The 15,285-nt window shown below is 30.7% G+C and overlaps 1 protein-coding gene across 3 annotated transcripts; it reads right to left on the bottom strand.

The window, feature by feature from the left end:
- Nucleotides 1-8,441: 8,441 nt before the first annotated feature.
- LOC111043137 lies at nucleotides 8,442-14,612 on the bottom strand. 3 transcript variants are annotated; one of them, XM_022327992.1, is made up of 5 exons: nucleotides 13,104-13,134; nucleotides 12,636-12,735; nucleotides 12,324-12,458; nucleotides 11,034-11,192; nucleotides 8,442-9,153 (listed from the first exon to the last, which is right to left on the bottom strand). In XM_022327992.1, exons 2-5 carry the CDS (start codon nucleotides 12,696-12,698, stop codon nucleotides 9,097-9,099), a joined length of 414 nt encoding a protein of 137 aa, XP_022183684.1. In that variant the 5' UTR covers nucleotides 12,699-12,735; nucleotides 13,104-13,134; the 3' UTR covers nucleotides 8,442-9,096. The 3 variants fall into 3 exon arrangements, with proteins under 3 accessions (XP_022183684.1, XP_022183683.1, XP_022183682.1); XM_022327991.1 differs by lacking the exon at nucleotides 13,104-13,134 and adding an exon at nucleotides 14,116-14,515 and having other exon boundaries at nucleotides 9,058-9,153; XM_022327990.1 differs by lacking the exons at nucleotides 8,442-9,153; nucleotides 12,324-12,458; nucleotides 12,636-12,735; nucleotides 13,104-13,134 and adding an exon at nucleotides 14,116-14,612 and having other exon boundaries at nucleotides 11,109-11,192.
- Between the last annotated feature and the right edge of the window lie 673 nt (nucleotides 14,613-15,285).

Genomic DNA, 15,285 nt, shown 5'->3' with positions numbered 1-15,285 from the left:
ACAGCGGCTAAAAGGAATGCGGAAAGAGTAAGAGTATCCGGAACAATAAGTTGGAACTCTGGAATTAACACTAGATAGTAGGACAGAGACGTCAACTTTATCATTAATAATTTTAGAAAGAAAGCCTTTAGATTGGCCTGTTTTCTCCTATCACATAGCCAACAGGGCAGACAAACGGAGACGTTGCAACACTGGTTCATACTTCATACACATGAAGTGCGCACTCAATGCCTAATGCGAAAGCCGCAAATTTCAAAAATGTATTCTGCACTCTTTCAATTCGTCAACTACTATCAAGTGTGCATGGTTCCCAAATAATTACACCATACTCCTACACAGACCAAATAAAAGAGAAAGTCTTATGAGAACAGGACAATTTTAATTCCGCCGACATTCTTTTAACAAATCCGAGAAGCTTCGATGTCTTGCATGTAACTTTTTCAATATAAGTCTGAAAAATGTACGGTCACACCAAATCGTACTGCAGACACTTCCCTCGCTGTGTCAAATGTAGTGAGACTCATCTCACTGTGGATTGCGCAAAGTCCAGTGAACTGCCCGCGAAATATGCCTTACGCTCCTGAAACCATACGGCAAACTATAAGGGCTGCCCTGTCGCCAGAAAACTCATTTCCAAAACAATCAACAACGACGATTCGAAAATAAAAGTATTTCCGGGTGCCCCGACAGTCGAGGTCCCGATCACTCAACCTCCGCCCAAAAACAAATCATTTGCTGAATCAACGAAAAACGAAGAAAAACTTCCATTCACCAATATTGCCAATGTCCTATATAATTTCATTTCCAATCTTAATTCCATTATCAGCCCTCTTATCTCTCTTCTCACAACTACTCTTAATTCTTTCCTTGCTAAATCAACATAACTCCGTATTTATGGTATATATATTTGATTTAAGAGGACGTGATACCTGCATGTGTTGTCTCCGTCTTACAAGTGCGTAACATAGAAAATTTTACGCTCAGCAGAACACGTGTAGCTCCGTTAGTTTAAAAATTAGTGCGAATTGACCTCTTATAAAATCTAAGTTATGCGAGTTATGAGTATTTTAAAATTGTAAATTTTTCATACATCTTAAAATACTTATAACTCGCGTTAAAATATAAATATAATAAAAAGCCTATGAGGTTGCCTAGATAATAATCTTACCTTTAGATTTTATTAGAGGTCAATTCGCACTAATTTTTAAACTAACGGAGCTACACGTGTTCTGCTGAGCGTAAAATTTGCTATGTTACTCACTTGTAAGACGGAGACAACACATGCCGGGTATCACGTCCTCTTAACGTAGGTAACTACTAAACAGTTATTATCGATCTATTTTCGTTTTGTAATAATATTCTTATATAAATGTCTCGCCATTTCATATTTAATTCACTATCTAATATTTTATAATTTAATTGCCTTTTGTTATCATGTATCATGTATCATGCTATCATGTATTGTGCAGTCCATCGGTTAGACTATTAATTGTATCTTATCTTAAATTGCAACCTTGCATCCTATATTATTAATTAATTGTTGAACTGTAATCGTTGTCTGGTAAATGAATTTAACAACAAATTTTATTATATTAATGGACTGTATATTTAATATTATTTTTGCGAGTGCGTCGGCGCGTCGCCGACAACTCATCGACAACACCGACTGAATCACACACATAGTATAATCATAACATAATTTCTAATGACATAAAATATAGATACTGGTTTATCGTTAATCGATAACAATATTAGGTATATGGCGTTTCCGCCGTAACATAGACCCACCTTGAAACACAGTTTCAAAGTATAACAAAAAATATATATAAAAAAAAAATTATACAATATTAAAAAGTTATTTAAATGATCATAATGCCATTAATTTGGCTTCAAAATAAATCATAGCTGCCAAACAGGTCATTAGCAACGACAAATAATACACAATATTATGAAGATAACAATGGTTGGTCATTAAATGAACAAATAGGTATATATTATGTATAAATGCAAATTGATATATTATATTTGATTCTGGCTGACCTATATAATGTTTAAAAATAGCGAATTACATTTGCCTACGTTAAATGATATGTATGACAAACCAAATTATATACAAATACCTCATTCGCACGGGGCATGTGCGCTATCATTTTCTCTGGGTAACGGACATAGCAATCGAACAGCACGCCTTTTGAAACCCGAATTTGTGAACACCGTGGCTACTCTCACGACACCGTCAGGTCCTGGATGAACTTCTGTGACTCTGCCCAATAACCACTTTAGCGGGGGCAAATTATTTTCCTTTATTAATACCAGCGTGCCCGGTTGAATGGACGGCCCTCTAGATTTTGACCATTTGTTTCGGCCTTGTAGCTGCCCCGAATACTCCTTGCTCCATCGAGTCCAAACGTGTTGCACAAGCTGCTGCACTCTTTGCCACCGAGATAATCTATTTATTGGCATACCTCCTACATCCCGTTCAGGCAGTGCCCGCAGTGAGCTACGCCTATTAGAAAATGGGCAGGAGTAAGGACGTCCAAATCCATATAGGGTCCTCGGATAAAGGAATTAAAGGACGCGAGTTTAAGCAACATTCTACTTGGGTTAATACTGTACATAGTTCATCGTACGTTAATCGTGAATTTGCAATGGTAGGTACGATTTAAGTGTTTTTTACGGCCTCGACGGCGGCCTCCCATAAGCCACCAAAATGAGGGGAACGTATGGTGGTATAAACTTCCAATTAATTTCTTGTAAAGCCAATGTGTCTTGGACGCGGTTTTTGTGTTGTTCTGAGAGAAGGAGTGCAGACAAATCACTTAATTTCTTATTAGCACCTACAAAATTTGTACCATTCTCCGAAAAAATGGTACCGCACTTTCCTCGTCTTGAGATAAACCGGTGCAAGGCGGCTACAAAAGCCATCAGTGGTGAGATCACATACTAGTTCTATGTGCACAGCTTTACTTGCGATACATATAAAAATGCATATAAATGCTTTCTGCGACGGTGCGTTTCTACGAGCATGTGACTTCATCAGTATTGGCCCAGCATAACCAACCCCCGTATTTTCAAAACATCGTAGTGGCCGGTTTACTCTTGGTGTGGGTAAAATACCCATGATTGGCTATACGAAATTAGGTTTATTTTTAAAACAAATTACACATTTATGGGCGACTTTCCGAGAGGTTCGGCGCCCATTTATCGGCCTATATTTTAATCGCACGTTTGCTAACATCGCTTGGGGCCCGACATGTAAGGACATTTCATGTTCGTTTCTAAAAATTAGGGTATCAAAATGGCACGCGTTTGGAATCAGAATAGGATACCGCTGATCATGAACTAGGTCCGTCGCGTTACCAAGGCGACCGCAAACACGCAAATATATTTTCTTTATCCAAGAATGGGCTTAATGACTGCAATTTTTTATTTTGAAGCGCTTCCCCAAAAAATTGATTTTGTAAGAGCCTAATAAATATTTTTACCGATTTTTGGATCTCGTCATTGCTGAGTGGACCCGAGTATCTTTCTTTTGCTCTTAATTTACTTGAAATATTATGCACAAACCTTAATATGTATGTAAACACACGCTGAAAACGACTTAATTTTGAACATTTTTCAGACAGTTGAACAAAATAATTATTTTTTGTTACTTCGGCAACCATTCCCACTGAGTTTGACTGCTTACGCACTTCGCATATTGTATCCTCGTCTTCGTGCATTAGATGAAGTGTTTCCCAACTCGTCTGCTCGTCCATCAACCACGCTGGTCCGTTCCACCACAGCGTACAATTTTGTGGGTCTTGTACATCACAATCCCTGGATACCCTGCTCATCGGCATGTCCGCAATCAAAATAAAAATAAAACATATTATTTATATAAAGTACTCATCAAGCGGGGTCCGCAATCCATAACAGGTATCAATACAGGCATAATATACTGCTCGCATTATAGAGTCTCATATAGAGTTGGCATTTTTAACGGGCAACAAAGTGCACGGGATAAGCTAGTATATCTATGTGTATATATATATATATACGTATCCACACATATTGTTATTGAAAATTATGTATTACAGATTGTTTGTTTTAAAATAAAGAAAAAAAAGCTATTAAAATATCCATTAAAAATAAGTGAAAACATAAATAAATACATAGACCTGCCTAACATAGTAACATAAGTGCTACTATTATGACGCATAAATCAAAATGCATTCTGTTTACATACCTACTAATTGAATAATCCACAATGTCTAATCATCAGCTGTTCAGATTGGTCTTCAAATTCTTTTAACGTTAACATCATTCACACTGCTTAGTATAAGACTTCATTCCGATTCGGGTACATTTTCACTGTCGAAAACCATCTCTGAAATAATACACATTCAGTTATATTATGTTCAACAATATAGCTATAGGGTTATCTATGCACGAAGGCATTACAGGTGTCATACCTGAAAATAATTTTTCTATACCTATACTTAGTTATTATGAGTGTTAATTTTTTTAAATGTTTTATCCATCGATTCATTAGCTTTATATTTAAAAATGTTGATAACATTTCTTCACGAGTCAGTTCCTCAGTTATATGTATAGTAGTGAACGCGACTACCGGGATTTAATACAAAAATGTGATTTTAAGTTTTTGATAAATATCAGATGAATTTTTAAAACTTGCTATTTTATTTTTGTAATAATTTGTATTTGATTGTTTATAATATGTTGATTTATGTGCGTTTTACAATGTTATTTATTTTAATAATTAATACAATTAGTTACATATTACTATTACTATATACTATTAAAATTACTATTTTAGACTTAAAATAATTATAACGTAAACCTAATATATGTGCAGGTACATAATTAATACATAAGATTCCAACTCAAACATTTGTACGAATACTACTGACTAACAAATCAATCAATAGGTCATAATTATTTTATGTACCTATAAATAATAATTACATACCTACATATACAAGCTTCCTCATAAAGTATAATATCTGTATTTTAAATATAAGTTACTACACGCAATGCAACCATTGAAATACTTAAACTAATTGTATGAGGGTAGAACCCGATTGCGTACGATTTACCTTTTTGTGAACACGATTGCGTATGTTTGCTGTATAACAATGTAAACCCTTAAAATGACACGATTGCGTATGCAACGTTCCCAAATTTCTAAATAATACACAAAAAGTTTAAAATCGACATGCAATTGTTTTATATTTAACAATTCAGATGAATATTTTGAGCTTAATTCAATTAAATATGTCCACATTTGAATATAAGTTTCTTTGCATTTATCAATTAAAAAAAAATAAAAAGTATTCAAAAGTACCATCTACAAATACATCTTCACACTAACAGTACATTAATATTTGTCTTCGCTGTAATACAAATAAATTGCAAATCGTCTGGCGCGTGAACACATTTTTCTTGTTTGAATTTAATACCACCATTTTCTTCCATTTTTCTCAACTGAAGTATAGCACTGGACAACGAATCTGGGAAAGGAGGATAATTTTTGAGTCTTTATCGGACATGTCTTTTCTTATCGATTTTATATCTGAATGTGGCACTTCAAAATCTGTTTCCATCAGCTCAGATCTGATAATTTTTGATGGTCTAATTGAAATTGAGTCATAAGTAATGTGAACTCTTATTTCACGATAATCATTTGATATTTCCAGTTTCGTTTATATATGACTTACGGCTAGCTTAACTTAAGTAGCTTGACAACGGTGAACAAAAATAACGTACTCAATCGTGTTATGAAAAAGGTTCAAAAAGGTACCGCCGATAAGCAGCGTACGCAATCGTATTCTACCCTTGTATACTTTCATTGCCACGAATCCGTCTATGGTGTACATATTTTACACCATTACAAACTTTCATTTCAAAAGCTTATATTATGGTTTATGAATAATTTTAATAATATTGAATTTAAAATTAAATTTAAATATGAATGTTCAGTGTTTATCGAATGAAAAATAATAATAAATATAACATACAAAAAGCCATTGGTAATTTTTATAATTTTTTATTTATTTTTTTTTTAATATCATTCAGGTATTTATTATTATTTATTATGTATGTATTTTTATTCAAAGAACAAAGCGTGACGAGACGATCACATTTTTTTTGTTCAGTCTCACGTATTTCATGCATTCCACGTTCGGAAATAAAATATGCGTCTACATCACCAGAGCAGTTCATTGTCCATGGCAAAAAATATTTATTTTAAGTCTAAAAGTACATTTAAACCTTCAAAAGATAAACGGAAATAAACTTACTAAACACTACGTCATTGCACCACCACCGCGACCGATGTGGAAACTCCACAGCTCTAAACTGATAATATTATGATTTAAAAACAATAAAACCGAACGGACACAAAATTTTTTAGTTGGTGAACTGTTTGCTTAAAGACATTTTTAGAATCGTTAACATCGTCTACGTTTTTCGCAACGATTGCCAATTGCCATAGATGAGAGATATTATAATATGTTTAAGTAAATTTGATAAATCCACAGGTATAATAAATAATTATATAATACAATTACATGACTGACTTGGTTTTTATGCTGACTTCGGATTAAATGACCAATTTTTCTTATCAAATAATATTTTCTACCACCTTCCATAGGTGACCCTATTCATAGACAATAAAATTGATACCGGTGATACCTGCTAGCTGATTGTTTAATTGAATTATTTACGCTATCTTAATCATAAAAGATTCATGAAATATATACATCTGAAAATGTATGGCGTATGAATACTTAATTTAATGAGGTTCATACAATTTATAACGATTTATTTTCGAAAAAACATGAGCACTTCTTATTTTGTGTCACACGGGTTCAACCAGCAACTAATACGAAAACTGCTCATTTTTTTTTTTAATCATAATCCTCTTTTGAAAACGTCCAGAAAAAATAGGTGCGTCTTCGAGGCAAATAGGATTCAAATTGGTACAAATCTTGTACAAGAAAATGAGATAGTTCCGAAATCGATCGGTTGACTTTTGGTGGTCCAGAGTGCCAGGACGACGCTTTTACAACACCCGGACAGGAGATTCGATTTTGAATAAATATGAGAGTGGTACAAATTTTCTTAAGGAGGGGACAAATGGGTGCAAATCGAGTACAAAAAATGAGATAGGTAAGGGGGAGGGGTTATGACGACTTACGGGTGCCCGAGTATGTTTTTTGAGTCTTGATAACAACCAATTTATATTAAAGTGTGTTACTTTATTATATTATAATTTATAGTCAAAAATAATAACTAAATATATAGTAATATAGTAATATAAATTAGTATACATACTAATAATATAGGAAATTATATAATTGTGAAATATTTAATATCTTTATCTAGTAATACATTTAAGGTGCATAATGTAGATAAAATATAAAGATTAATAATAGTATTGTTATAAATACTTAGTGTAAAACCTAAGGTGTTACCCGACGTATAGTAAAGGCAAAACAGGCATTTCCCAAAATCCTAAAATCATACATTATTTTTATTATTTATTTACATTTAATTAATATGTATAAAATCTGGTATATCAAAAGAATTCAGTTGTTTCTAACCATGCAATTGATGTGTATTACATAATTGTGATGAAGACGTTCCTTTAATAAATAAAATATTAAAATTATTAATTACTTTGCCCAATAGTAATTATAGCTCTGAAAGGATATTCTCTTCATTGCGGCGTCTTAAGACTTGGTTAAGATCAACAATGTGTGAAACACGTTTGATTGGACTTGCAATACTGAACATTCGTAGGGATATGGCCATTGATGTTGAAAAATTAATACAAAGTTTCTCCAAAACCGAAAGAAAAATTCCATTTGCAATTTAGAAACCATTATTTTATACAGTAAATTTAGAAAAAGTAATGTAATTAAACATTTGATAAGCAATAAGATAAAATCTTGAGTAACTTAAAAAATATTTAAAAAAATTTTTTTTTGTATGTTTATTTTTTGGTCTACTAAAAGGTAACTTAGTTTCAACTATAATTATGATGGTATCAAAAAAATTAAACATAATAAACCCTGATAATCTATTGATATTATTTGATCTATTCTGGATCCGCGCCAGGGTAAAAACCGTATAGGGGAGGTCTAACTTTTTGATAGCTCAACATAGTTATTTCAATAATAATATTCAAATTTTAACTAATCTTCAAATTTTTTTTCCTAATAAATTTTCAGAGCTCAAAATAGACCAACAATCTCATGATTGTCCACCAGAAACTTCCCTCGGAGTTGATGGTTTTATCATTTTTACTGATGAAAAAAGTGTTTAGATTTTCAGACATAAAAATAAAATATAAAAACAAACAACAACGTAAAACCAATAGTCAATAAGTACATTTATCAAATTTAATTTATTTGACATAAACATAACTACATTAGTATGAACTATAAGACTTAATGAAGAATGTAAGCTACATTAAACAAAAAAAATGTAAATATTATAGTTAAATGGTGAAATATTTCATAAACGTATACAAAAAAAAAAAATACATAAACATGTACCTACTCTAAATAATACTTTTACTTAACCTATATTTAATGAACAATTATAACCATTAACTACATTCTATTCGCTGAGAGACCAAGACCGTTCCGCGCAGACGACTGACGGAAATACGGGCTCTCCGTCAAATATCCCTTATTTACGACTAAACTATTTTGAATACGTAGTGAGTTCGAATAAACGTTCATGTCAGCTGTGATAACAATATGCTACGTATTCTATCAATGATAATAATTTAACAATATTCTATTGCAAAGTACATACAACACATTTATTAAATTAATTGTTCAAAAAATAACACGAAACGCGCTCGAACATAAGAATTTAAATCACTACAAAAAAACATGACACTGTGTGACGTATGGATCGAATTTCGAGCTGCTGGCGGTCTCCGTTACGAGTAAAAGTGATGCAGATCGACGAGTTTTCGTCCACCGCGCAATCCTGGTCTCTCGGCGGACAGAGTTATAGGCAAAAAACGATATTAGTTGGTAAGGTAAAATACCGTACATTAAGTAATTGTTGTACCAGTTATTCTTTTTTCCAATTTATCAACACGTTTACAATTGTGTAACAAACACGCATAGTCTGTAATAAAATAAAATATATAATATTTATTAAACCTACATATCAAATAATATTCTGGTACTATTTATTGTGTAGAAAAATGTCACATAAACATATAATGCTCTGCTCTCCTTTGAGGTAGGGACAAATCAAATTATTAAGAGAGCGATTTATGAGGTTTTTTAATTTTCTAATAATTTTTATTTATATAATATTCTCAAGACATCCAAATTGTCGGTTGTTGTTTTCTTTTTTGTACTTTATCTAAGTATTGTTTTTACATTTCACCAATATTACTATGGAATTTAGTCAAGAAAAATCTTAATGAAAACAATTATTATAGCTTATCAAAAATATTCAGACCGACAACAATAGACCTATGAGAAATAGAATCATTTATGGCTAATGATTGAGCCCTTTCATTTTCTCCCTTCAAAGTTCAGGCTCATTAATATGCGAGGGACCGAAAAAAAATTACCACCTGGCAGCCACCCACAATGGTCAACACCGAAGACACTTAATAAGATAGGAACCAAAACATGAAGGACATCGGGTAATATGAACAAATGAGGAATAAAAGCCGATGGAAATGCTAATATGATGAAGACTGAGGAGCGAAATGCAGAGCATTTGTTTGCATGCCCATCTTTACTGGACAAGTGTAGAAAAGGTCTCATAACGACAGCTGATATCACAGACAAAGTGATAGAAACCACTGATTATTGGCGAAGGAAGGCATTATAAAGCTGATGAAGACTGATATGAAAAGAAGAAGATCATTGAATTCAAATTGAACTTCACTGACGAGGTCAGAGATGCCTACAATCGACATCTGCTGTAAATCCGAGTGGTTACCAACTTGCCCACCTATTTTTCTTTTTTCCAAATTATTAAGATAGAACCTGGAAATTTTTCACTTTTTACTCCATAAAAGAACAGCTGAATTCACTTTTCGATAAAAAAAAATATATATCGAAGTAGGAGATTTGAGCATTTGTATTGCTCAAAAAGGTGGTGACACACCAAATAAATTGTGAAATCACACAATATCAGTGCAAAATAAATGAATTTAATGATTCGCTTAAAATCTAAAATAAAAGTTTAAAATGGATTATTCTAAAGGTTTAATTCTCATTTGCTGCTAAAAGATGCGTTGATAAGGGAAGAGAAAATACAGATATGGCGTCCTTTTAAACATATTTATAAAAAAAAAAAAATGTAAATGGAATTCGATTCCTAAAAAAAAATTCAATAACTTAACATCAGAGACTTACTGATTTTCTTCTTAACAAATGTACTTACTGTATAATTGTTTATTAATTAATATGAAATCTACAATAACTTTGAGACTTCTAAATAAAAAATAAATTTGACTTTATTTATAGTGGTATTAGATTTTAGATTTTACCATATTTATTTATATTGAATACGGGATGAGCCCAATTACATTGATTTTGTTGACAATAATTCACAAGAAAAAATTACACATATTTAAGAAAGAAAGACAATATGAAGACTAAATGTTAAAGAATTGTGGGTCCTCATTGGCCAGTTCCATCATACGAACTATAGGGCGATTAGTTAAATAATTACAGCGGCTAAAAGGAATATGAAATATATATTATACCTATATGACCAAAGTAAAAAAAAGATTCAGAATTGTTCAATTAACAATATTGTAAGAAAATGTACCAAATAGTTAGAACTGTTAGAAGTATCAAAAATTCTTACTTTTCAAAATTTCGAAATCACAGCAATGTAGTGCACTTCTTTGGAGCAGGACAGAATTATCATTTTATTAAAAGAATATTAAGGAAAGTACAACTTCCACTGCCAACTTAAATGCTTAATATATATATTATAACTTATAACCATTACAGTTTTACTATTATGGAACATACTTGATAAAATATTTCCATGTTAATAATTCTCGTCCTTGTATATTGTAATTTTGGTTGGTGTGCATTATTCATTCTCATTGTTAACAAAATCAATTTTTTACATTTCATGTCCATTTCTGTCCAATTGCAACTATACAACCCAAATATTATAGAATCTTTCTAAAAAAAAAGAAGAAAAACATAAAAAGAAATTAATACAGGTATAAATTAATTTTAAAACTATTTAATGCAACCTAAATTTGTAAAAAAAATCAATTATGCTCTGCTGTACATTTGGTGTACAGAGAAGTCACTATAATGGATGTGTTAAATTTGAATAAATGATATAAAATCATTGCGCATACGAAAAATGATTCTGAGTGAAGACGGTCAGCCATCCTTTAATATTATTATTGTGATTAAAGAAATTTATTTTACCATTAAATATTAGTCAGCATTAGTACTTCAATAGGTAACATTAGCTTATGCCGAAAAAATTTACCCGAAAATATGATAATATGCATAAATGTGAAAGTAACCAAGAATAATACTTTTAAATTACAATAAAATAAATAAAATCGCCATTATTTGTTTAAATATTTCCAAATTTGAATTTAAAATGTCTATAAAAAAAAATGTGATTATAGATTTATACATAAATATATTATGTAAATAATAAATTATCATATGTAAATAATTATATTTTTATATTAAAGATTTGTTGGTTACAGTATATGAACAATTAGTGTGATTCCTTGTTTTAAAAGTTCAATCCTTAGCTGTACAAATTGAACATTTTATGTATTTTTAACTTCAAAATAACATAAATTATTATTATTATGTTCATGCACGGTTATATATTATTTTTAATTATACATTATACTACATTTCTACTAACTACTATATATCAATTTTGATACAATTTTTATCGTTATTTAAAAATTAAAAAATTAAAAATTTCAAATGTCTAGAAATAACTCAAAAAGAGTTGAAATATTTTGAAAATCAAGCTAATTTAATGAGAATATTTTACATAAAGTAGCAAATGGATACACTTGGTTACCACAAAATATACTAGAGTTAATGATCGAAGCATTTTTACTGCTTCGAAAGGTGATGAAACACAAAAATACAAATACCTATTATAAATACTTCTATACTATTTTTAAATTGTGTTTTATTGTTAGTGGAAACTCAATAATATCTATATGTGACATTTAAAATAAAAATGGTTTTTTTTATTATAATTTCTCTGTAATTTATGTACCTATACAAACAATATTTTAATTAAGTATATAAATTCAAAATTACTTCATTGTGTAAGGTATCAAATATATAACAGTACATATACATTTGATAAATACAATACGGAATTGAAAAACTAGCTTTCATCGATGTCACTGCCATAGTGCCTAATGATTCCGTAAAATCTCTTTCAATAAAACTCTGAAATCATTAAGTACATCAAAAATATGAGATCACTTGCCGTAAGTATAAAAAAATATAAATATCATAAGAAAACTACCTAACGTAACATATACCATAAACAAGCAAAATTTATGAAAAAAAAATTGTATTTATCTAAATAATTAAATGCTAGTGTTCCATTGTGTTTGTATCTACCTTTAGAAAAATGAACCAAAGTACAATGATCGAATACGACAAAACAAATACTTCCTGTAACATTGATGGTCGGAATATTGATAAAAATTCATTATATTTCCTATATAAATAAAGACAAATATTAATACAAAAAAACTCATGTTTTGCAACAAGACAACATTATATAGCGTGAAAAATAGACAGTTTCGAAACTTATTTTAGTATGAAAAACTTATCCATATAATCACTAGGAAAAATAAATATGACTAGAAAATCGTTTTTCCTACACACATTTTAAAGAACTTTGAAATAACTAATTCATTTTTTTTGCTGAAAATATTATTTTTTAATGTAGGTACCCATGAAATGTTTATAAATTATGTATCATCACATTTTCAAAAACATTCATTAAATGATAAGAATGCAGAATGAAAGATCAAAATTTATATAACGTTTTATATTTAGAAAACCAAATTAATATGTACTTACTTCAGAATGTTTTGGTGGTCAATAATAATTTTTTTTAACTCATTGTACACATCCATATTATTTTTATTATGTAACTCAATCTTGTTATTAATATTATCTACTAAAAACAACATATTAAAATTATAGTTAAACATTATACTTAATATATCTTTTCAATAAGCAGTATTTGTGTGGACTGCCAAATTTTTGGCATTTAAATTTACGTGCCATCTTGTAATACATTTTCAATCCTAAGCTATAAAAAGTTGAACATTTAATAAATTTGTAACTACAAAATAATTTGTAAGTTTTCAATTTAATAAATGTTGTCAACATTTTGACTTTAAATGTTTATAAAATAAAATTGAGCCAATATATTTTTAATATCTTACAACACGTTATTGTGGCAGTATAATAGAAGCTATAATTTAATTTTAAGCTTTTTGACCCAACGAACAAAATGTTATTGTCATTTATGGAAAAAAAAAAGCTAAATAAATTTAAAACTGAAAATATCAGTTAACAGCTCAAAACAAACCAAAATATTTTGAAAATGTCATCAAGTACAGAAAATAATAAAATAAACATTTAGTGTAAATTACAAATATCATCTACAGTTATTCGTTTTTAAATTACAAAAAAAAAAAATAAAAAAAAAAAACGTTCCATGAGAAATCACGAGTTTGACTTTTCAGTATATATTTTTTTTTTTGAAAAAATATAGATAGCCCTTTTGAAATCTCATATTCAATTTTTATATCTAAAATGTAAAAAGAAAATTTGCTATGAATTTTTAACTCAAAATATTTTTTTAATTTTCGTGACTTATTTTAATTATTTTGTGAAAATTCGAAATTCAGACTCTTATAAAAATTATTGTGTGTTTATGCTCTACTTTTTTTTTAAATTTTCACTAACAATTTACGGGGAACCTTGTATTACATTTTGAAGTTTTTTGACCAAATAAAAATTGTTCTATCTACATTAATTTAAAAAAAAACTAATAATAATTGTCAATGCTGTAGGTACTTACTATTCGGGGAGTGAAAGGATTTATGTCCGACCGACTTTAACGCAGTGGAAATCATTCGCAACTGACTGGATAATGTGAATCCCAACGTCTTCACAGCCGTATAATAATTGATGACGAAAAAAAAAAGAATGCTACTGCCAAACGTTTCGATGATGTAAAATACATTAAAATAAGCGTCGTAAGCTTGTTCCGAGACGAACAAGTATAAATTTAGAACGTTCAGGCGATAGGAGCTGGTGGAGCCGTCGTGATTTCTCATCACTATCAACGTGTCTCTAAATACCAGCGGACACGCCGCGTAACAGATAAACACCAAGAAACTAATCATCACGAATATGTACGTGGATTTAATGGAACGATTTCGCGCCACGTCCAGTGTGCGTCTGCCTCGGAGACCGTACGACGTGAAGTCGAACTGGGTGGTCGACAAGCAATCCCGCAGGAGTTTCGAGTGTTTGATGACGATGTACATCTTGTAGCTCGCGTACAGTATGTTCACCGCGTAGCAGAAATAGAGTATGGACTCGGCCATGTTGTATATGCAATAGTACAGGCCGTTCAAGCACATCATCGCCGAAATGATGCATTCGTAAACAATGAGAAATACCAATAACGTTCCGTGGTATACGTTGTGGCGGCCCGGCAATGTTACCGTTTCGGTGTCCAAAATCTGACGGAATCCGAACAATGTTGCCATGACCTGCAGGTTGAAAATTCTGTTGTTATTGATTTGAAGAATACTCATAGAACGTTTGTGTGATATTATAATATCTATTCGGCACCAGTCAAAAAGTATACCTAAATCGCATAAAATGATCGGAATGCTTTCTATAACTGCTAGACCGCATATATTATTATTATAATACAAATACATACGCAATGACTCGGTGGTCGGGACGTTACGAGTTTTTTGTAGCTCACTATAACGCTATACAGTTGTTATAATACTCCCCCAAAAGTAGAGGGCTATCGCTTCTTTTCTTTAAATATAGCTCTCTAATTTTTCTAAATGTTTTTAAAATGATCTCATTGAAAATTAGTAGTTTGTAGTTTGAAGTGATTTGACATTTTGTCCCCGGAAGTGATTTATATCTACACGAATAATCGTGGATTAAAACCGAAAATTTCACTGATGATACACTTATCATTATTATATTATATAAATAAATA

This window comes from Myzus persicae, unplaced genomic scaffold (assembly GCF_001856785.1).
Source record: "Myzus persicae strain clone G006 unplaced genomic scaffold, MPER_G0061.0, whole genome shotgun sequence".
Classification (NCBI taxonomy): Eukaryota; Metazoa; Arthropoda; class Insecta; order Hemiptera; family Aphididae; genus Myzus; species Myzus persicae.
Note: the sequence above shows the minus strand (reverse complement) of the source record. Positions and strands in the feature narration are given on the sequence as shown.

Bases quoted from the DNA above. Each gene is read 5' to 3' on its own strand.
- LOC111043137 (XM_022327990.1), bottom strand. From the start codon at position 14,587: ATGTACATCGTCATCAAACACTCGAAACTCCTGCGGGATTGCTTGTCG. The intron at 11,193-14,115 runs GTAAGTACCTAC...CTTTTTTTTTAG, and splicing joins ATCCTTTCACTCCCCGAATA to AAAGATTCTATAATATTTGG.